Here is a 23,885-nt window from a genome sequence, read left to right on the forward strand (position 1 = left end):
TTGCACGGTTGTTAAGCTATGAGCAGCCACCAAACATACTCACTAATTACTCTTCCATCCCTTTGCTCTTTCATGAGTAGCTGAGCACCAATGAAGGCACAGTACAGTGTCACACCTTGCTCTAAAATCTGGGTTACATAACATTTATATTAAAGTATTTCCAATGCAGCTACAACCTGATTTTACAAAAGAAGTAAGTTTAAGTTTGACACAGGTAAGTAATATTAAACCAATTGAAGTCGATGGCTAAAATGCTAATAAATCAAATAATTTCAAATATACTGTAGCAGACAATATTTAAAATGCATTTGTCTTATCTCTATCCCAATATACAAGTTTAGCAATGAATATAGGATTTTTTTCTCATCCAGCCTGTTTATGCTACTATAAGTAGATTTTGTCTTTCTTGGCTCAAAGTACTGAAGAAGAATGATTTTGAGGTATATATTTGTGAAAGTGGCTTTATGAGTTTTATACTCATAAAGTATTAAAGAGATTAAAGAATTAAGAATTAAAAGATTTTTTTTAAGAAAGGCTAAATCACTTCTTAAAACACCTGGGTACTGTAATGTTAGGCAAACACTGACAAATACAGTGTTAGTCCAAAAGTAGTGTAATGAGACACTGGATGTAAGAAAAAAAACAAGTGAAATCTGCTCTTTACACAACCACTGTGTACTGGAAACTCCTAACTTTCCAAACGGGAGACACTCCCTGCCCCAGATGTTAAAGATTAACAGATTATTACTGTTCAGCCGGGGAGACCGACTGATTTAGGTCAAGGGAGACAGAGAGACCTTAAGTCAACTAGTGAGATGAATCTTTACGTTAAGTTTTTGGTCATTTTGCTGCTCTGCAGCCTAACTTTGGCCCAGGAAGTTCTTAAAGCTGTTGAAACAGAAGAACAGACTGAGACACAATCTGTCTGCCATCCCCAAGTGTGTGACGTCATGAGAGAGCTTGCTGCCATGAGAGAAGAAGTGGGAGCTTTGAAAATTAGGCTGACAGACAATGAAAAGCTGATTGAAGAACTGAAAAGCAAAGGTAGATTCAAACATTTGCTTGTGAGTTTGACTCTGATGCTGAGCTTGACTCTGATAACTTACACCGCAACAATGCGCTGTACAGTATGTAAAGAAAAGCTAATACTGTGACCCTCAAATGCAAAGCCTTTGTTGTTGTTTTACGTCTTTATTTGGCTTATATGATCAATTGATAGAAATATTGTTCATTCATGTTTCAGAGCAATAAGACCTTTAAATCAAAGCTGAACTGAAACTAAGATTTTTTGTTTAAAAGATACCAGCATATCCTGGATCCTTATTTCGACACGTTCACACTTTTGATTAAGAGTATAAAGGTCATTCACTGGGTGTGGCCAGTAAGACACATTTATTGAGCTATGAAATTACTAAGAAATTAGCAGTAATGGAAACAAAAAGAAAAGTGGGAAAGAAATTCTGCTGCAGATATACATGAGGTATTTATACCTGGCTTGACCAACAATGCAAATAAAAGCAATATAATCATTCTTGTTGATAATTTAAAAGTGGCATGCAACACTGTATTAAAAGCTATCAATAGCCTAAACATACAATAATCTACACTTGTTTTTCTATTCTAGTTTCCTTTTTTTCACTTGGATCCAATTCTTTACTTTTAGCAGTTTGATAAATACATGTCAGGGCCACTGCTTACTATAATGGGAAACAAATGGAATAGACTAATAATTTAACAAAATAAATGGGCGTGCTATTTACTACTTCATTTATTGTGCACATTAGAAAGACGTGAGGTAGCTTTCAGTGCAGCGGCAGATGGAGATGGCCACATTGGACCCTTCAACACAGACACAACTTTAATCTATGGAAAAGTGATGATGAACACCGGCAGCGCCTACAATCAGTACACAGGTAACAACGTCATGACCAGAGTGTTATTGTTGATCATAACAGATACACATAGATGCACTCAGAATTATTCAATCCCCATTGCAAAGTAGGTTTATTAGCAAAATTTACAAACCATCAGCTGTGTTCAGTGAACAATTGAAAAAGCACAACACAACTAATATTACAGGTGGTTTCTCAACACGATTCAGTCCCTTCTTGTCAAGTATCTTACTTAGTAGAGCACCCTTTTGCTGTTATGACCTGCTGCAAACATGATGCATAACTAAACACCAGGTTCTGACAGCGTTCCTGAGGAACCATAGCCCATTCCTCATGGACAATAGCCTTCAGCTCTCTAATATTCTCAGGTTTGCGTTCTCCAACCACCTTCTTTGTGAAAATGACCACCTTCATTTTCACAAACAAGAATTTCTACAAGGCCGTATGTCAGTTGTTGGAATAACATGTTGTTTCCACAGGTGTCTTTGCTGCTCCAGTTACAGGCGTTTACTACTTCACCTTCTTTTACCATGCTGCTGGAACAAATCCAACAACTCTATCCCTCTACAAGAACAACCAGCTTGTGGCAATGACCCATGATCACAGCACATCGCACGACGGAGCAGATAACGGAGGCAATGCGGCGCTCCTGCAGCTGCAGCAAGGGGACCAGGTGTACGTGCGCTTGGGTGCAAATACACATATTTGGGCACAATCACATGTGACCACCTTCAGTGGCTTTCTGCTTAGTCAAGGTTAAGAAAAAGAGCGTGAATGTATCTAAAATTGCCTGTGTGTTCAAAACATATGCGGTTTAGATACATTTCTGTTCTAATTCCACTTGTTCAAAATGCAGTTTCATCACAGTTCTTAAGCTGATCTTTTGGAATTGCAAGAAAAAAAGAATATTTTGATCAGATTTCTTAAAACTTCAATATTTGATAATGAAATAAGGTTTTTTAAAAAACAATAAATGATAAAAAAAAAAACTATGAATATTTTTTGGTTCTTTTCTCTTTTTTTGATCCTGTAAAAACAGGTTTACAGGATCAATGATATTTTGTGAGCAGGCGTGTGTGTGTCAACGTTAAACATTCACCAATATGCTTCGATTAGCCTGAAAATCATATTGTCAGTTTCATAAACAAGCTATAAAATAAAGTTAAGTTTCACAGCATTTCCAGGGCAAAGCAAACGGACAAAACACTTTTTAGAGCTGACTGTTAATATGGAACAATGCATTTCATCTAAATCTGAATGTACAAACAAAACAGCTGGTAAAAAACATATAAAGTATATAACCACTGTAAGCTATTTAACTATTTTTTATTACAGCCTAGTTACCCTGTTTGTAATTGCAGACTCAAATTGTATAGACAAGGTGCTGTAAACTTGTATGATTGTTTCAGTAAAGTTAAAAAGTGATTTATCACAAAGTGCTGAAATGTATGAGAACACATTTCACACACACACACACACACACACACACACACACACACACACAGTCTCTTGTTGTTTGATGCATGTGTGAAAGAGTAACTTCGGACAATGTCTGGACCTGATTCTCTGGTTCATATCAGAAAACGACTTAAAGCTATTTTTTACAATGGTGAAATGGCACTGTTGGCTGATAATTTTGTCTGTGACAAAGTGGCACATTAGCAGTGTACCTTTATGGCTAATTAGGTGCGGCAGAAGACTCGAGGGTAATTTAGATAGCCAGATTTTACACTGCTTATGTCTTTGTTTGTGTGAATGTAACGGGTGTGTGGATGGGCATCTTAAAGAGGACTACACATCAGACCATTTTCCAGTATTTATTTGACCTGAGAAAGACAGAAAAACATATCAAATGTCTTCTGGGTTCCTTTTCTTTTGTCTGCTCCCCCAGCAAGGCACAGCAGCATTGTGCAGGGTAGAGGGGAGGAGCTAACGAAGCCCAGGAGCTACGGAAACCCAGAAGGCAAAAAAAAAGGCAAAGTGAAGGAAAGTAATTTCCACAGGAGAAATTATAAAATAAGGGTAAACAAAAATAACTCATGGAGATAAAATACACAATGATTAAATAATAAATAAAATTCACAAACATGAATTGAAAACAAAATACATTTTTTACATGAACATTGTCAATTCTATCGTCATGTTTTATTTGTTTTATGTTTTTGTGCCACAGGAAGTTTCCCATAGAGATAACAAAGTCAACAAAATCATGATCGTCTTCTACAAGATAATGAAAATAACAGTAGCCTCAAGTAGCATCTACCGGCCATAACCAATTTAGAGTATCAAGGCTAGGCACTGGACCAGGAAGAACCCAAAAGCAGGACACAGGACACTTTTAATAAGGACTGACAGGCAAACAATACTTATGGACGTGGGCAATGACAAAATACTTTACAAGATACAATGGTCACAAAAGACTCCAAAGGCTTGGTAAGATATAATTGGCAACTTGAACGCTCGACGAGACAAGACGATCTGGCACGGGACACAGGGAGACGCAGACAATATATACACGACGTAATGGGGAACAGGTGGAAACAATCAGGGCAGGGTGGACAATCACAAAGGCTGGAAACACACAAGGGCAGGAAGTCAATGTCAACGAGAGGAGAGTTTTAGATTTCAAAATAAAACAGGAAGTGAGAGACGAGACTAAACACAAGTGAACACAGACAACTTAACAAACACGATGAGACATAACATAGAGCTGTGCCAGAAAGGCCCACATGCTTCAGGAACATTGCGATCAGCAGCGCTGAAGTGTGCGTTTATATTATTCATTTAGTAAATGAAGTATGGAAATGCGAATCACTATAGTACAAGTAATAGTTATACACTGAATTCCACTTTGATAGATAGACTATGAACTGTAAAGAGACAGATGGTCAACAAAAGGCCTTGTAGAAACTAAGGGGAAAATAAGGCCAGGACTGAATAAAAGGTTTGTGTTGCTAAGAACTGTATATATATATATGCTAACTTGTTGCAGGTCCCTGTGTTTAAAAAAAAAAGAAGAAGGATGAAACATAAACATAAACACTCCGATGTAGTAATTCTGAAGTTGGTAAAAAAAGAATTCAGCTTTCAGCAAGTCAGCTGAAGAAGCAGAGAGATGTTCGTACCTTTCCTTGTTGCTGTGTTAGTCCGGAGGAGATCAATACCAACTGATCTTTAAGTCTATGAAAGAAGTTTTAAACCTCCTTTTTTCAGTTGGATATTTGATCACAGCCAATCATTTTATCCCACAGCTGCGGTTGTGGTTGTGGTTGGATTCCTTCTGTGACGTTAGCGAGCCCAGATTTCAGTGACGCAACAGTTTCACAAACTGTTTTTTATTCTGAAAGAACCCAGAACAATAAATAAACAATAAACCTCCTCTTGTCTTGTGTTGATCACAACCAATCGTTTTAGTGCACTGAGATCAGTAGCCAATTAAAATACTGCAAACTACCTTTTCAATATACACATGTATGATAATTACCAGCAAATTAATATACAGCATGATAACGTACATATAGTTGTTAACACATGGGGAGCTACAGTATGTGTGAAGCTGTCAGGCTGTTTTTTTTTTTAATTAAAACACACTACAAGAAATACACATGATCTGCAACCCATCCAGTCAATAAAACAGAAAGGACCATGTGTGAAATCTTTGAAATATTATTACAATGTAACAGCTACATACATGTAGTGCTCAGTGGTGCGTGATCTTGATGTCAGTTACCAAAACAAATGTAATGCCAAACATTGCTTTATTTTTTAAGATTATGACAAAAAAGCAGTGAATCACATATTACATGACATCAAACAGGACACATCATTGTCAGCTGCAGCAGGTAGTTGTTTTCTTGTATAACCCCACCGTACAGTGCCTGTCCAGCATCAAACAGTAGACAGACAACGTGATGACAATTCAAAACTAACAAAACCATCTAAATTGTCTTAAAACTCTGTAAAGCTGCAGAGTTGATGGTGAATTTGTTCGTGTCCCTACTTAACATTTATATTTGAGCCATTTGACTCTCATGTAAATTTCAAATATTGATTAATGCGGCATTAAGGCATTTGATTTCTGACAGAATACCAAGCAAACCAAGCAGGATTACAGCAGTTTCACAAAACAATTTTATGCTACAGAGACAGCAAATGGATACAAATTATGGGGACATCAATTCGATGTGGTTTTTATTGTCTCAACTTTAATTAGCTTGAAATCTAAATTTCACAGGAGAAATTTTTATTTTAATATTGGGGAACTAAATTTGCACGAGTTGATAGTAATTTAATCATGTGTCTCCTTATTCGTTTTTCTCTCATGCACAGCACGTTTTTCATGACGTGATGCTCATCTCGCCAAATGTTGTCAAAGATGTATCGAAGTGAAATGAGTGTGTGGCTGATGAACAAAAAGGCAGCTCAAAACTTCTTCATATTTTTATCAGCAAAAATCAACCATGTAGCTTAGCTTGATTAAGCACTGCACATGCAATCAACACTTACTTATGAGTGTATATATATATGTATATATATATATATATATATATATATATATATATATATATATATATATATATATATATATATATATGTATATGCAGTAACATTTAAATTGAGTAATCAAATTAGCTGGAAAAGTTCAAATAGAGGCTGTTTCTTACCTTTTCCTGTTGCTGTGTTATTCTGATGATGATGATTCTGATGTTCAGGTCCAGCAACAATTCTCCCTTTCTTAAACCCCCTTTTGTCAGGTGGATATTTGATAGCAGCCAATCATTTTGCCCCACAGCAGTGACAGGGGACGTTTCTTGTTTTCAGTGATGCAACAGTAATGTGCCAACAACAGCCTGGCTTCTCCTTTCATTGTCCCAAAAGGTCAGCCACTGTTTATTTTGAATGTAAGAGGAATTTAAATAAAAGTGAACCAGTCCCTCTTACAATGGTACATGAACCACAGTAACATCAACCTGTACTTCATGTACACACTATTGTGGAGTAGTGGGAGTAGTAGTTTAGTAGAGCTCTACATTCATATCTGCATAGTGATTCAAAAAAGTAAAATACTTACAAACAAGTTTGGGCCTTAAAAAGAAAATAATGATTTTTAAAAATCTTTATTTTACCATTTCTTCTTCACTGAAATCAATCCCTCTTTCACCAGCACTGCCCCCGTATCTTTTGTCCTGAAGGATGTTTGAAGGATGCTCAGGCAATGCATTCATCATGCAGCCACCACCTTTGACCCTTGTCCAGTGCATGCTTCTATTTAGAAACAAATGTTCATACTAGTTGTATATAAGTTGTAATAGCTGTATGCTATTTTAGAAGTTACCTGGACAAATGAGAGTTACTGCTCGGTGCAACAGCCCCACCTGGACTCTAGTTTGCGGTGGGCAGGTGTCTGACCATTAGACATTGCAACAAAACCAAAGCTAATATTCCTTACACTTTCCCATGAATAGTGGGGTATCTATATAATTTTGTGTCACATGTACCTTGCCAATTTACCTCCCCCCCCCCAAAGTAGTTCTAACTAATTTTTTCAATGAAGTTTTCATTAATCAAACTAGATTTCTCCCAAGAGTGGCTTTGCCATGTTTCAACTTCATCTAGTGTGAAGTAATCAGCTGTGCTTTCATACCCACTCCTTGCACAACCCATTGAGCAATGTCTTCTGAAACGCAACCACATTTCTTACTTTACATACAGGTTGCAGTTCTAAACCACAAAATCAAAACAATACACACAATTCTTCACATCTGGCACAATTTGCATGTATTATGTTGAAATGGAGCACAATGTCATTCAAAATGTTACAGTTGAGGATTTTTATAGCATCCACTATGAGTCCTGCCCAATTATGCCGTTTTTCATGCTATTTTAAACTTATTTTTTAAAGTATGCTAACATCTATCTGTGTTATCTGATTTGTGTACAAGCTCACATTAGGATCAAAATTGACCAGAGCATTTTGTTATCACCTCTTTTTGTCAAAATAAATGGAGGAAGGTAGTGAGAGTGGATGTCATTGTGACTTTCAGTTACATTGACAAATACAAAATCAAGCATGCTCAATTCCTTTATTCTTTACCCAAATCATGAAAAAGAGAATACAAAATATAGAAAATATTCCCCAAATCCCAGTTCTACTGATGTAATCTATAAAGTATATTGTAACACCAGTGAAATGGCCTATTTAGAGCGACTGCAGAAGAAGCAGCCTCATTTTAAACCCCATTATGAACATACTGGAGGCAAATAGTTGAACAGATGAATATTTACATACAAAATAATCTGTTAAATTGATTTAAAAAGGGAAATATGGAAATGCCACCAGATGCTGTTGCAAAATGTAGACAAATATCAGTGGTGGAATGTAAGTGCATTTATTCAAGTACTCTAAAACTTACTTAAGTGCTTCCTTCTCCTGTCACTTTCTACTTCCACCATTCCAGGGAATGTTGTAGGTTTTGCTCCACTATAATTATATATTATTATATCATAATTTGCTGTTTTTACTTTTAATTATTATAATTTCTTTTTAAAAAATTAGCAGTTTGGGTTGTTGGTTGGACAAAACAGATATTAGTACGAACCAAACAATCAATTAATGAAGAAAATAATAAGCAGATTAATCCAGAATAAAAATAATCACAAACACACTTTCATTTTCTTCTACAGTTTGAGATAGACACATTTCGCAAACTGCCAGTAATCATGTATAGCACACAGAAGTGAACTGAAGCAAAGAATTCATAACTTCTTCATTGACATGTTAATAAGAATGTTTGGGAGAAAAAAACAAGACAGCTCAGATAACCAGGCCTGAAAACTCAACTTTCAAGAAAGCTCATACCACTAAAATCCTTCCATTTCATATCGAGTGGTGCATTTTAACTTTCCCTGCATCAGCAACACCTGAACTTCATATAACTACTGTTTTTTTACAGCAGAGATGATCAGGGGATCACCGTTTTTCTCATTTTGTTTAAGATGTGGACTGAAATATGGAAAAATCTCACCACTGAACGAGCACTCAGTAAACGAGTAGATGTGAGATTCAGTTGTCACATTGTAGAAAGACACAAGACCTTCCTCGTAATCTACAAACACTCCCACTTTCTGAGGTTTCACTGTCAGGGAGAGGCTGACGGGTGGAGATGAGAGGGCAGCGTACTTTTTATCTTCATAGTGTACAGTCGCCCAGTAACCATTATCTGGGGTCAGCGAGAGTTTCCCCTTGCGTTTTGCATTGCGTCTTGCTACACCCAGATCCCATCCTGTCTTGTTTCTGACCTCCACCTCCCAGTACGACTTCCCAGAGGTCAACCTGTTGAGCCCCAGGACGCTGCCAAACATGTCAAACCTCTCTGGAGCATCAGGAACTTTCTGGTTCTTTCCTCCGTCTTTCACTGTCTTCCCATCGGGTGAGAGAACCAGGCATTGGTGTGCCGTGGCTGGGTCCAGCTTTACATCCACTGCAGTAGAAAAATGGAAATAGAATCATGGTGTATTGCATTGAGAGACCAAAGTCCATAACCAACCATAACCATAGCAAAATAATTTTAACCCAAACTACAATGTTTTTCTAAACCTAACCAAGTGTTTTTTGTGCCTAAACCTAACCAAACCTTAACCATAGACTTAACGCAAGAACAATACCATAATTAATGCAACAACTAAGGTATTTCAATCAATCTGATATATTTTGATGTTTTCTATAGGTACACCCTAGAAACCACTGGATTAAAAATTGACCTTCCTACAGTCAAAATAGAGAAGCACCAATGCAATACTGGTTTAACTTTACCTTGTACCAATGGTTTTATGGTGGTAAGCTTAGTACCAATGGGTAGCAAACCACCCAACAGTGGGTTTTGATCGAGTAATCGAACACAAATGTAAAAATAACACTGACACTGGGTCTAAGCACCCCATTGGTTCTGGGTAAGGTTAACCCAGTGTTGCATTGGTGCTTATTTTTTGTCCACTGTTCCTCATTCTGTGGAAGGATAATTACAACACTTCCAGGTCAGCAAAATACCATGGCTGTTGTAATAATTCCACAGAAGACTAAGTGTTAAAATCAGTGCATCACGAGTGTTGTTACTGTGAAACATTGGATAATTATATAAAAATGGATGTGATTTGGGCAATTAGCAATAGAGCCACTGAAGAGTAGCTGACTCTTTGTTTTGTGTTTTTATTTATTCTTTCAGGTTGGTAAATGTCATTAAGCACTCATAGTTTGTGATTAATGCGTAATTGTCGATGTGTACTTTGTACTTTGCAACAGTATTTTGGTTAAAGATTAAATCTTTGCAGTGCAATTGCAGTCAAAGCCAGAGAGACGTAAAGTGTGAGCTACCATGCATGTAAACAGGAAAAATTATAGATTGAATCCTTCCTGTCATTGTTGTGAGTAAATAAGATAATTATTTTATACTAATATTATACTGGTATATATATACTGGTATATACAGTATATATGTGTGTGTGTGTGTGTGTGTATAGATAATGGATGGATGGATGGGATGGATGAATATTTACTATCTACTACTACTACTATGAAATATACTGAGATTTTATATTTAATCCACTGTGATTTTGAAGACAGTGAAGCCACCGAAGACCAGCCAATCTCACTGTTTTGTGTTTTCATTTCTAAAATATGTCACCCCAACCTGAACTCTCTGGGTGTAACCATGAGTTGTAATCATGATTACGGGACTGAAGTGAAGCGTCTTATGATCAAAATGTATCAACACCCTTTTAAATAGTCAAATTTTTTAAAGTCACACCTGCAAATGTGGGAATCCTCTTGAGTTCTGCGGAGAGAGAAATTATGTTAAAAGATTTGATCATACAGACTTTGATTCAATTAAATAGAAACATTGACAAGCTTCAGGAAAACTCACCAACAGAGGAGAGTTTTTCCAGTTGGTGGTGAATGTTTTGGATCATGTTTGCTGTTGTAGACCTTAGTGTCCCGAAGGAGAATGAAGTGTCAACAGTTAGATTTTTCCAATCTTGAGATTCATCCATGTCTGTTAGAGGAGAAACCTGTGTGTGTGTGTGCACGAGAGAAATGTGACATTGTCAAATATGAAGTTGTTTTAATAAATCCAAAAAAACAAAAACTCAGATAAGTGGAAATAGACAGACTTGTTGATATGATATTTCTAACGTATAATGAATTAATGTGTAAATCTTGAACTTGCGCCTAAGAAATGCAGATGTGGTCATAGAGCCCAAAACAGTGAATACTGGTTTGGCGTCCCCTAGAGCCTGATAGTGTCTGAATGTGTTGCTTGGTTGTGCTTTGTGAATCTTGTAACTTAACATTAAAAAGGCCAAAAGCTTGGATGTAAGATTCTCGGGGTTCACCTGCAAGTCGAGGTTTTTGTCCAACTCATCAGTGGCCTTTTTAAGTTTGTCAATTTCCTTCTGAAGTTTCTTGATCACGTCATGTCCTTCTCTCTTTAATCTGTGTCTCCTAAAGACATTAGACAATTAGACAATTAGTTTGAATAAAAAAGTGTAGTGTCATTAGTGCATACAGTACATTTTTAGCACTGATGACCCCAAACTGTGGTGTTGTTAAAGGTCCCATATTCTGCAAAATGCACTTTTTAATGTCTTTTCATTTAATTTTTCAGTGTCTAGAGACTGTCAAACTGAGAAAAGACCATCCTCTCTCTTTCTCTCTTGCTCCACCTTTCAGTAAATGTGTGTGACAACATGACATTTAGATTTGGCTCCCCTTATGATGTCACACGCCATGTAAACCTGTTCTAGTAGGACCTGCAAACACAAGTATGAACTTTAAAAAGAAATGAATATGGGACCTTTAATGTTATACATTATATCAGTTTTATAACCTGAGCCACACATAACCGACCTTTCCTCCATAGGTTGAAGGGCCTTCTGGCGAGCGTCCTCCACAACTCTCATCACCTCTGAGAAAACATTGTTGATCTCCAGCCATTCAACATCCAAGCTGCCCTGAAAGAACAATGGAGAGTGAGGTTGAAATATTAATACACACTAAAATCATTCATCCATCCATCCATTGTCTTTACCACTTAGCCACCTTGCGTATTAGCTGGAGCCAATTCCAGCTGGCAATGTAAAAGTTAAAAATCTCCTGCTGCTTACCTTGCAGGCTTTTACAGATGATCTGACTTCAGCCATCTTGTGTTCTCTCATCTGAACTCTCAGCTGTAAATCAGCCCTCATCCTGTCTTGTTTTGCCTTGAATGAAGACAAGAAGCGCTTATATTAGTATGCACACATCGCAGTGACCACTTGCATGTATACGCACAAGTAGAATGTATACCGTGCCCACCCCAGTCTCACAAGACTAAGAGGGTACAACCATGCTGCATCTGTGAGGCTAATGCATGCTGACATTAGCACAAAGAGCTAATGTCAGCATGCTAACATCATCGTTAACGTCATTAGGATGCAACATCTGATAATCGTGAATGTCTGTACAAAGCTTTGTGGTAACCAATTGAGTAGATGCTGAAGCCTTTCACTGGATAACTGAAAACTTTGTCCTCGTGGTGGCACTAGATAAACAGTCAGAGGTTGGCCATAGTCTTTCAGATTCATCCTCTGGGGACCACGAATGTCTTTACTAAATGTTATAGTGATCCATGTGGTATTGTTTTTAGATATTCCAGTCTGGACTAAAGTGGTGGACTGACTGGCCAACTTAAAGACTGACATTGCCACCATAGAGCCACAGTTTTGGCTAAAAATAATAAAATGTATTATTAACAATGTCGTACCTTTACCAGTTTTTGAGCCTCCCTCTCTTTCTCCTTCTCTTTCTCCCTCTCTTTCTCCTTCTCTTTCTTCTTTGGTCGCACTATTGTCTCCTGATCTGTGGATGTTGGGAGCTCACGGGCCAGTTGCCCCACCTAATGGATAAAAGCACTCAGTACAAGCTGGGCCAAATTTTTGAAAAAGATTTTCTCTCCAGCACGACATTTAGAGTAGTTAAGAATCTGGTGTACCTGCTGTGCATCAGTGGAGAAATCAATCGATCGATGACCTTTGGACAAGTAGGTGGTGGTTTCATGGCACTGCTGTGGAGTTCCAAACACTGCAGACAAAGACAACAGCTACTGTGAAACAAGGCCTCTTTAAATTGTGTGTGTTGAACTGTATTCTGTTTCTGGTATGAATACATTGCAGTTGTTAATTACAGTTAACGCATACATGATTGGTTTGCCTCCTTCACTTTGACCTCTGCAGCTGCAGGATTCATTTGGGTGCTGAAGGTTTGTGCCACGGGCATCAGGATTGGCTGTCAGAGAAAAGTGGAAAATGAGATTTTACGTGTTTTGCTCAACAAAGCTTTGCTGACTTCTCAGGATCAGTCAGTGTTACCATGACACTTAAACCAGTTTTTACTAATCAAGTTATCCTATAACGTTGATTTTGAACAGCTGAAACTGGATTTTCTCTCCAGCACGACATTTAGAGTAGTTGAGAATCTGGTGTACCTGCTGTGCATCAGTGGAGAAATCAAGTGCTCTACGAGCTTTGTGCAAGTAGGTGGTGGTTTCATGGCACTGCTGTGGAGTTCCAAACACTGCAGACAAAGACAACAGCTACTGTGAAACAAGGCCTCTTTAAATTGTGTGTGTTGAACTGTATTCTGTTTCTGATATGAATTAATTGCAGTTGTTAATTACAGTTAAAGCATACATGATTGGTTTGCCTCCTTCACTTTGACCTCTGCAGCTGCAGGATTCATTTTAGTGTTGAAGGTTTGTGCCATGGGCATCACCATTGGCTGTCAGAGAAAAGTGGAAAATGAGATTTTACATGTTTTGCTCAACAAAGCTTTGCACGACACTTAGACTAGTTGAGAATGTGGTGTACCTGCTGTGCATCAGTGGAGAAATCAAGTGTTCGATGACCTTTGGACAAGTAGGTGGTGGTTTCATGGCACTGCTGTGGAGTTCCAAACACTGCAGACAAAGACAACAGCTACTGTGAAACAAGGCCTCTTTAAATTGTGTGTGTTGAACTGTATTCTGTTTCTGGTATGAATACATTGCAGTTGTTAATTACAGTTAAAGCATACATGATTGGTTTGCCTCCTTCACTTTGACCTCTGCAGCTGCAGGATTCATTTGGGTGCTGAAGGTTTGTGCCATGGGCATCACCATTGGCTGTCAGAGAAAAGTGGAAAATGAGATTTTACGTGTTTTGCTCAACAAAGCTTTGCTGACTTCTCAGGATCACTCAGTGTTACCATGACACTTAAACCAGTTTTTACTAATCAAGTTATCCTATAACGTTGATTTTGAACAGCTGAAACTGGATTTTCTCTCCAGCACGACATTTAGAGTAGTTGAGAATCTGGTGTACCTGCTGTGCATCAGTGGAGAAATCAAGTGCTCTACGAGCTTTGTGCAAGTAGGTGGTGGTTTCATGGCACTGCTGTGGAGTTCCAAACACTGCAGACAAAGACAACAGCTACTGTGAAACAAGGCCTCTTTAAATTGTGTGTGTTGAACTGTATTCTGTTTCTGATATGAATTAATTGCAGTTGTTAATTACAGTTAAAGCATACATGATTGGTTTGCCTCCTTCACTTTGACCTCTGCAGCTGCAGGATTCATTTTAGTGTTGAAGGTTTGTGCCATGGGCATCACCATTGGCTGTCAGAGAAAAGTGGAAAATGAGATTTTACATGTTTTGCTCAACAAAGCTTTGCACGACACTTAGACTAGTTGAGAATCAGGTGTACCTGCTGTGCATCAGTGGAGAAATCAAGTGCTCGATGACCTTTGGACAAGTAGGTGGTGGTTTCATGGCACTGCTGTGGAGTTCCAAACACTGCAGACAAAGACAACAGCTAGTGTGAAACAAGGCCTCTTTAAATTGTGTGTGTTGAACTGTATTCTGTTTCTGGTATGAATACATTGCAGTTGTTAATTACAGTTAACGCATACATGATTGGTTTGCCTCCTTCACTTTGACCTCTGCAGCTGCAGGATTCATTTGGGTGCTGAAGGTTTGTGCCACGGGCATCAGGATTGGCTGTCAGAGAAAAGTGGAAAATGAGATTTTACGTGTTTTGCTCAACAAAGCTTTGCTGACTTCTCAGGATCACTCAGTGTTACCATGACACTTAAACCAGTTTTTACTAATCAAGTTATCCTATAACGTTGATTTTGAACAGCTGAAACTGGATTTTCTCTCCAGCACGACATTTAGACTAGTTGAGAATCTGGTGTACCTGCTGTGCATCAGTGGAGAAATCAAGTGCTCGATGACCTTTGGACAAGTAGGTGGTGGTTTCATGGCACTGCTGTGGAGTTCCAAACACTGCAGAGAAAGACAACAGCTAGTGTGAAACAAGGCCTCTTTAAATTGTGTGTGTTGAACTGTATTCTGTTTCTGGTATGAATTAATTGCAGTTGTTAATTACAGTTAAAGCATACATGATTGGTTTTCCTCCTTCACTTTGACCTCTGCAGCTGCAGGATTCATTTGGGTGTTGAAGGTTTGTGCCATGGGCATCAGGATTGGCTGTCAGAGAAAAGTGGAAAATGAGATTTTATGTGTTTTACTTCTCAGGATCACTCAGTATTACCATGAACCAGTTTTTACAAATCCATTGAGTCATCCTGTAATGAATCAGTTCTGTGTAATGGACAAAAACCTGTTAGATAAAGTAACATTTTCCATGGCTGATTATTCAAGAAAAGCGATGCTTTTTAGAGGAAGCCACAGGGTTACAGAAATAAAAGGCAAATAAAATTCTGTACATCCGAGCGCATCTAAACTTTTTTTTATCCACAGCAGGATCTTTAAACAAGTCGGTAATCTCTCATACCTCTGCGTCACTCATGAAATAAAGGGCTCCGCAAGTTTTGTCCGGGTTTGAGGCCATTCGCAGTGAGTGCACTGTAGGGAGAGAGGATGGGCTGCTGTTAAACACAGCTGCTTGGTTTTTCTAAGCATTGCTTCCTCTTATGATTAAACCATTATTATAATGCATACATGATTTCATCATCCCAAGCAATGTGGCATCTGTATCTGCAGGGAACATTTGGGTGGTGATGTTTGGAGGCTCGGGCACATTCTGTGAGAGAGAGGTGGAAGATGTTCTGATTTATTTCTTAAATCATCCTACAGCTTTAGCAACAGTACACATTTTATATAGCAGACAACAAGTTCTGAACTGATGTGCAAACTTTAAGTTAGCATAAAATATTTTGCTTGGATCTACCTCCTTCTTGACAGAAATGTTTGTTATTTGTCCGCTGTTCTGCCAAAAGAGGTTCCCACTCTCTGGGATCCTCAGTCCCTTTGGCGTGCATCCCATCTTGCCCTGGTGAACTCTCAGGCCTTGGTATGATGTACATTTGGACCAGCCGCAATGGCAAACCTGGAGGCTCATGTCCGATGATGAGTATGTTGTATCTGTTTAAGACATCATTAAAGACTTATTTTGCTTTTTGTTAAAGTAAATGCTATATTTGAGGCTCTGAGTAAAAGCTGAAGTGAAAAGACCACCATGTTCACTATTCAGTAGTTTGAGAGATCTGTGGTTTATTGTACTGTGAAGTTAAATGGAGTTAACAGTGATATGGGGGTAAAAATAATAACCAAATTGTCTCTGTAAAACAAATGTTGTCACTGCAGAGCACTAGAAGTCTCTTGTCATTTCTTTCCCAATCTTTTACTAGTACTGTCTACTTCCTGTACGTTTGGACGTGTGCAACAGGTGAAGTGGAGACACCAGTGATTCATGTAGTTAGTAACCAAGGCGCACAGATGAACACAGAACAAGAATCAGTTGCGTACCAGAAGTGATGAAAGGCTCCTCTACTCTGATTGGAGGTCCCACCTAGGTCAGTTTGGGAAGGTAACTGAATTGTTCGCTCTCAGCTGCAAACTTGGAGGCTCATGTCTGATGTGCTGATTATCTGTAGAAGTCAAGTGAATAGATTTATTCGTCAAATACGGGATTTCTTTCATTCTTCTTCTGTTTTTCATTTTTAGGTTGTTTTATTCCCTCTTTAGGATTCTGTACTCGAAACAACTTACAGTGTTTCACAGCTTGATTTCTGGGATTTTGATTAAAAAAATGAAAGAGAAAGAAATAAAAGAAAATAAAACCCAAGTTAATGCTCATTCTATTTCTTTCATTTCCACAATTGCTTATTTAGCGATTTAATGATCTGTGTTGCTTATGTGCAACACAGATGTGTAGCACATAGATTAGACAGTGATCAGTCGCCCTCTAGTGATGGTGAGTACATTACACAGTGTCGACTAACACAGCTGGACACCAAAACCTGAAAAACAGAATGAAATGAATTGAAAATTAGGTGTTGTTGTGGATAATGTCTAAGAAAACATCAGTCAGTATTGTTGAGGGGGTTTTTCTTAAAATGGGACTGAATCAGCTTTAACTGGTGGAGTAAGTGTTTAGATAAAGTAAAATGAGATCAAACCACAAAAAGACCAGATTTTATATTATTATATAGTGGGATAGTGTAGTTTTTTTGTCGCTATTTCATATACTATGAAATAAACATAGGAAAAAAATATTCAATAATAATATTTACCAATATTAACTCAAACAGGCAGTATGATAAGATCAATAAGTATGTCATTAGAGGAAACTAGTCCTCTATCACAGCAGGAAGAGGGCAGCACTACAACGCACACAGACGTTCCTGTTCTGTGTATTTATCACACGCCCTGAAACTGTGGTATACCACAGACTTTGTCTTACTGCCTGCACTTCCTCTTACTCTCTGGCACCACCCTGCACTTTGTTTGCATCATAATCATACTGTTACACAACCTGGACAACAGCAGGTAACATGATGAGGTTCACGCTGCTGAATTTGGTGTTTTTGCGAGACACTTGTTGAAATAACAAAATAAACTAACAAACTGACATCTGAAACCATTTAAATATCTAAATCATTTCTTTCAAAGATTTCTAATATTATTTACTTCCACAACTGGCTATGCTTTTGCAAAAAAAGAACAAGTCACTCAGTATTTAACCGTTGCCTTATGTTGCAGACATCACAGAGTGCTTTAAATCAAAACAACAACATCAGATCTCTCTGCAGCTTACCTTGTGCTCTCGCCTCGATGCTCCCGTGCGATCTGCCTCTCAATTCCCTTCCCTCCTTCTATCTGTGCATCCTGAACTGTTTCAGTTTCATTTCAGCCAAAACAACCCCGATGGTTTCCTCCAATAGCTCCAGAAGCCATCTTACAACAACTACTGTGATTTGGTTTTCTTAAGCAAGACCTGAAAGACTTTTTGATGAGTTTACATATCATTTGATTCAAATAAATAAGTTAAGATAATGTGTGGTGTAAACACACAGGACAAAATCAACATTCATTTCCCGGCACATGTACAAAAAGCAGTTATGGGCCATTCAGCTAGATAGTATTACACCCTCTCATGTGTTTGTAAATAATATATCATATATATATATATATATATATATATATATATATATATATATAAAAGCACACGTGGTTTTAACAGCTTGATCTCTGTCCACTGTCAGAATCATGTCTAATCTATTTATTTATTTATGATCTGAGCGGATAAAAGACTCAAGAAACAAGAAAATATATTCATGGGTTGTCTCTTTGCCCCCCTGCCTCTACAATTGTTTCCTCTCTGTGGTGTTGAGGGTTTTTTCTTTCACTTTCAGTTCCAGAAAAAATCCCCCCCCCCCCCAATTGTTGTGTAACACAAATGTGCTGAAAATGGTCAAATCAAAATCAAAACTCACAGAAGGTTTTTTATTTAGATTTTGAGATTTCACAAAAAAAAAAAAAGTAAACAAATGATTTGTAAATAATCAGGCAATCGGTATGTAGACACACTTGATTGTTCATTTAGAATATATTCTAGGATATATTATAGGATATTACAGTAGAATAAGTTGATTTGCCCTCATCACCTTCATAATCACCACTTGTAAAGCGCATTCACATGCCTGAAGTCCACGTACAGGTCAGTTCTTGCACTTTGAACATCCCTGAAGTCTATTGTTTTTATTCCTCAAGTTCTAAGAGGCTCCAAAGGTCATGCATTACAGTGCAACTGCAGATAAACCCACGAATGCATTTAACTTCTGGCTCAGTGTTAGTTAAGCTGCTTGGCCCAGATCACAGAATGAGATCAAGACTTCACATTTTGGCTTAGAGCCTCAAGTTCAACCTGGTGTTACAGCATTCAGGTTTTACTTTACTGACCATAGCAACCATAGGCATTTATATTTCACTGGCAGTTGTTGGTCAGCATTTTTATCTCAGGTCTAAATCAATGCACAAGCTATTTTTTTTTTGTTTTTATTATCTTTGTTGGTGTGACGCCATTGGCAGATGTGTGGATCCACCCACTAAAGTGTTAATTTCTCCATAGCAGTACTAGCAGTCAAAAGCATTTCTTATATACAATGCTTAATGAATTTTAATGCACCCATTATTGTGTATTTAATTACACCCTCCCTACTAAGTGGAAAAAATATCTTCCGGCTAAAAAGGTTTTATTATTTATTGAGTAGCTATGATACCCTAATGCACTGGGAAATGTAGGTAAAATAGTCTACATTACATGTACAGGATGTTGCTCCCCAAGGCTGTTTGTTTTCATATAATTGGAGACATTCTACCAATTTTTTACCTAAATTTGATGCCCTCTCTGAGACTGGGACACAAATTTACACATCCTTCATGACAAATCCAAGTCCTCCTCACAATGTTTCACTGCAGAAATAATCAACGGATCTGTGTTTTTCTCATCTTGTCTTACATGTGGACTGAAATATGGGAAGATGTTGCCAGTGAACGAACATTCAGTGAACGAGTAGATTTGAGATTGAGCCGTCACATCGTAGAAGGACACAAGACCTTCCTCGTAATCCACGAACACTCCCACTTTCACAGGTTTGTCTCTCAGGGAGAGACGAAGTGGTGGTGCTGTCATGACTGCGTACTTGTCGTCGTCGTAATGTACGGTGACCCAGTAACCGTTCTCTGGGTTCAGCAAAAGGTGTCCTTTGCGGTTTGCGTCACCCCTTGCCACCCCCAGGTCCCACCCCGCCCTGTTGTTGACCTCCACCTCCCAATACGATTTCCCAGAGGTCAGACTGTTGAGCCCCAGGACGCTGCCAAAAATGTCAAACCTCTCCGGAGCATCATCCATTTCTTTGTCCTCACCTCCATCTTTCACTTCCTTCCCATCACTAGAAAGAACAAGGCGCTGGTGTGCAGTGGTCGGATCCAGTTTTACATCCACTGTTGATTACAAGTTGAATCTGGTTATGAGATCTTAACACAAAAGTCTGTATTTTAAAGGATATTGGTAGGAAGAAACAGATTATGTCACACACCTGAGAACTTTGGAATTCTCTTCAGCTCTGTGAAGTGAGGAAATAGTTTTATATCAATGAAGTTGAAATTCTAGTGTATAAAATTGACGATCAGTACTTCAGTCTTACCAATGGAGGTGAGCTTCTCCACTTCCAATTGAACATTTTTCAACATGGCTGTTGTGGTTTTTGTCATGGTGCCAAATGACAGCGATGTGTCCAGCTCTACCTCTGTCCAGTCTTTGTTATTGTCCAGGTCTGGAAGCGACGGGTAACTCTGGGACAGGAAGAAAAGAGAAAGAAAGAGAGGATAAACCAACCAGCAGTTGCAGACTGCAAAGATATCCTTCTGGAAAGGTGCTCTCTTCATCTGGTAGACATATATCAGCCACAAAGTGGTTTGAAGTCAGAGGTTTCCTCTCACCTGCAGGAATAGGACGTGGTCCTCAAGCACAGATATGTCATCCAGCCCAGAGATGGCCTTCTCAAGCATGTCAATCTCTGCCTCCAGCTCCTCTTTGAGGGCTTTTGCCTCTTTCTCCAGAATCTGCCTCCTGTCCTTCAGTGGCTGAAGAGCTCTCGCCTGGGCTTCCTCCACAATGGCGATCACAGCAGTGAACACAGCCTCAATATCCCACCAATCGTCATCTATCAGGTCCTGAAAATGGGAGAAAGACGAGCATTGTCCATCTGACATTTGACCTCTGTTTTTCTGTCTTGTGGATTGCATTAAGGCACCTGTGGTTTGATTTTACATATCAAATTTGACCTGATTTGTCCAGAATAGCCATAATTTGACTAAATACCAACTAGCCCAAGAAGCTATATTATCATTTGTAGCAGACACTATTGATACTTTGCAGTTGTTCCTTTGTTGTTCCTGTAACCTTGACTGATCTGACTGGCTTTTCAATCGAGGCTCAGAAATGTTTGTCTCAGTTGCAGCTTACCTTGCAGCTCGTTAGAGATGCATCAATTTCACTCATTCGTGTTTTTCTCTTCTTAACTGTCTCTTGTAACTCTGTCTTGGTGTTTTCAAGCTTGGCCTGTCGTAAACAAAAAAGCAAGTCAGTATCCCAACATCAAACATTCTCCTTTTCAAGTACATGCTGTGATTTAACATGATCGACAATTTCACACACTTTCTCGTCATTTGGGTACCTCTCTTTGGTGTGTTTGCAATTCAGTTTATCCAACATACCACAATATATTTAAGGAAATGTACACTTCTATCAAGATTTTAAAAAAATGACAAGGCCTTGCAAATGTTAATTCACCTTCTTTGTGCTCCATTCATCTTCAGTAGAAACAACCTCATCCTGACCTTCCTCCATGCAGAGTACACAGATGCATTTCTCCCTCTTCCTGCTGTAGAGCTCCAAAGGGCGTCCATGCTGCAGACAGGCCCTCTCATCCAAGTTCTCCACTGGTTCCACCAACTTGTGGCCCTTCAGCCTTTTAGTTGAGGAATGATTCTCGAGGTGGATCGAACAGTACGAGGCAAGACACACAAGGCAGGACTTCTTGGCCTTCAGCTTAAGCTCTGTGCAAATGTCACAGGCCACCTCGCCAGGCGCCCCGGTGTACTTGTCTTCGTTGTATTTCTCCGGGGTGTTCTTCAGCTGTTCGGCGATGGCTCTCAGGACAATGTTCACGTCTGGGGTTTTCCTCAGATGGTCCTTGCATAGGGGGCACATCATGTCGTTGAATTTAAAGTTGCGGTCCAGGCATTCCTTACAAAAAGAGTGGCCACATGTTGTTGTGACAGGATTCACAAACAGATCCATGCAGATGGTGCACATTAGATGCTTCTCCAGTGCGGTGGTCTCGATGGGCGATGCTTGAGCGGAGGCCATATCTGCTTATAGAGAGAACCGAGGGGAAGTGTAGTAAAGCACAAGTAGAGAAGAGTTAGAGTCACTTCACTGACTCTAATGTCTAATGCCTTTGACACATGAATATTTAGTTAAAGTTTTAATTGGAAAAGTCTTTGAGCTGAATTTGCACATTCAATTATTATACAAAATTATATATATTATACAGAAATAATGAAATACCATAGTTGCAGAGGTCATTTAATTCCTAGAATTCAATGATTTCTTCACCATTTGCAGAGATTTTTGGATGTTGTGTTGTACAAGTAAGAAAAAGTACAACTACTACTGCAGCCACTACACCTACGACTAGTTACTCTTCTCTATTATGAAGAGAGACTGGATAGATAGCAGGACGCAGGCTTGCTCGTACAGGTTTTTAAAAGATATAGATTATTGCATGTCTCATTATTTATTCACGTTTCCACTGGTCAGATTTCAACAGTCAAGACAACATAGTACATTTCTTTCTGCACAACCAGGAAACAACAGTGTAGCTCTACAGCATTACTGAATCACGCTTGTGTGTGTGTGTGTGTGTGTGTGTGTGTGTGTGTGTATGTGTATGTGTTAAATCCCAATAGCAGAAAGTAACAAAACACTTAATGAACAAACAAGCACTTTCCTAAACAATTAGTGAGGTAAAAACATGAAATGACATCTGATCATGATCACAACATGTGGAGTATAATGTTACCTTTGAGCTATCGAGACGTTCCTTATCTCCCAGGTGTCTGTCTCTTTCTCTCTCTGCTCACACAGAGAATGTACTTCCTTTGGGTCTTCCTCCCTCTGTTAAGTTTCATTTCTCTTCAAAAGCTCTGGCACACACCTCCTTTCACTGAAAGAGGCATGTGGCTATGCAAGTGTGTAACCAAATCATCTGTTTGTCTGTTGCAGGGTGTGTTGCATGTTGAACAAGTTTGCACAGATCAAATATTGGACCTGCCAAAGGTTGCTTGGTTTTGTTGGGACACTTATTGAGGTTTTATGTTTACAACTCTGTTAGACTGTGAGGTTTACACTGAAAGTGATTACTGTCTGTAGTTTCTGTTTTCAGTATGTGAGGCAAAAACATAACTCCAACAAAACAATAAAGTATTGATTTATGTTTTGTTTAGCCAGAAATGTGCTGTTTTGGTTGTTTTGCATAAGAAGAGTAGGGTTTGACATTTTATTCATTCGCCCAAAAAAAGAAAAACAAACATGAATGGATTTAAATAGTGAAACACTGTTCTGCAGGTAAACTCATATCATCCTTATTATAAATAACATCATTCACCCAGACATACATTACATAGATACAATATATTCTCATTGAGCTATTGGAGGAATGTTACACATCGTGCTTGCAATTCAACACAGAATACATTCAAATTAATCCCAAAAAATTTGAGAAATACGCTCATTCACTCTCGGGCAGAGAGTCAGATGACAAGATCAATCCTGATAAATATGAGGCTTCGTCCAGCAGCCAGCTAGCTTACCTTAGCAGAAAGACTCACTAATTAGCATGATATACAAGGTACATGGTTATTTTAGTCCCAATTACTACATGAGAAAAAAAAATATGGTGGATGCGTTAAGAGTTTTACAGCCTGCAGATGGAAGCTGCTCTGTGGTCTGGTGGTACGACAGAGGATACTTAATATAGGCTGGGTTTCATCTTTGAATATCTATTCTGAGCAGGCAACTCACTTCACCAGTATCATTGATGCGTGGTA

The 23,885-nt window shown here is 38.6% G+C and overlaps 2 protein-coding genes and 1 long non-coding RNA gene across 3 annotated transcripts; 1 reads left to right on the top strand and 2 right to left on the bottom strand.

Moving 5' to 3' along the window:
• Window positions 1-815: 815 nt before the first annotated feature.
• On the top strand, window positions 816-2,652 carry LOC139223219 (complement C1q-like protein 2). Its single transcript, XM_070855194.1, has 3 exons — window positions 816-1,044; window positions 1,785-1,913; window positions 2,372-2,652. Exons 1-3 carry the CDS (start codon window positions 816-818, stop codon window positions 2,650-2,652), a joined length of 639 nt encoding a protein of 212 aa, XP_070711295.1.
• A 1,043-nt stretch (window positions 2,653-3,695) lies between these two features.
• On the bottom strand, window positions 3,696-6,604 carry LOC139222685 (uncharacterized). The gene is made up of 3 exons (XR_011585936.1): window positions 6,557-6,604; window positions 5,018-5,232; window positions 3,696-3,838 (listed from the first exon to the last, which is right to left on the bottom strand). It is a non-coding gene; the product is annotated as an uncharacterized lncRNA (long non-coding RNA).
• A 1,357-nt stretch (window positions 6,605-7,961) lies between these two features.
• LOC139223220 (uncharacterized) lies at window positions 7,962-22,895 on the bottom strand. Its single transcript, XM_070855195.1, has 29 exons — window positions 22,859-22,895; window positions 21,565-22,145; window positions 21,238-21,333; window positions 20,712-20,945; window positions 20,417-20,564; window positions 20,305-20,335; window positions 19,770-20,161; window positions 16,156-16,349; window positions 15,927-16,008; window positions 15,760-15,830; window positions 15,365-15,452; window positions 15,160-15,248; window positions 14,873-14,960; window positions 14,668-14,756; window positions 14,491-14,578; window positions 14,286-14,374; window positions 13,999-14,086; window positions 13,794-13,882; window positions 13,617-13,704; window positions 13,412-13,500; window positions 13,125-13,212; window positions 12,920-13,008; window positions 12,692-12,823; window positions 12,054-12,149; window positions 11,797-11,900; window positions 11,283-11,391; window positions 10,814-10,958; window positions 10,697-10,723; window positions 7,962-9,373 (listed from the first exon to the last, which is right to left on the bottom strand). The coding sequence occupies exons 2-29, from the start codon at window positions 22,141-22,143 to the stop codon at window positions 8,829-8,831; spliced, it is 4,047 nt and encodes a 1,348-aa protein (XP_070711296.1). The 5' UTR covers window positions 22,144-22,145; window positions 22,859-22,895; the 3' UTR covers window positions 7,962-8,828.
• Window positions 22,896-23,885: the final 990 nt, after the last annotated feature.

This window comes from Pempheris klunzingeri, chromosome 23 (genome assembly GCF_042242105.1).
Source record: "Pempheris klunzingeri isolate RE-2024b chromosome 23, fPemKlu1.hap1, whole genome shotgun sequence".
NCBI lineage: Eukaryota > Metazoa > Chordata > Actinopteri > Acropomatiformes > Pempheridae > Pempheris > Pempheris klunzingeri.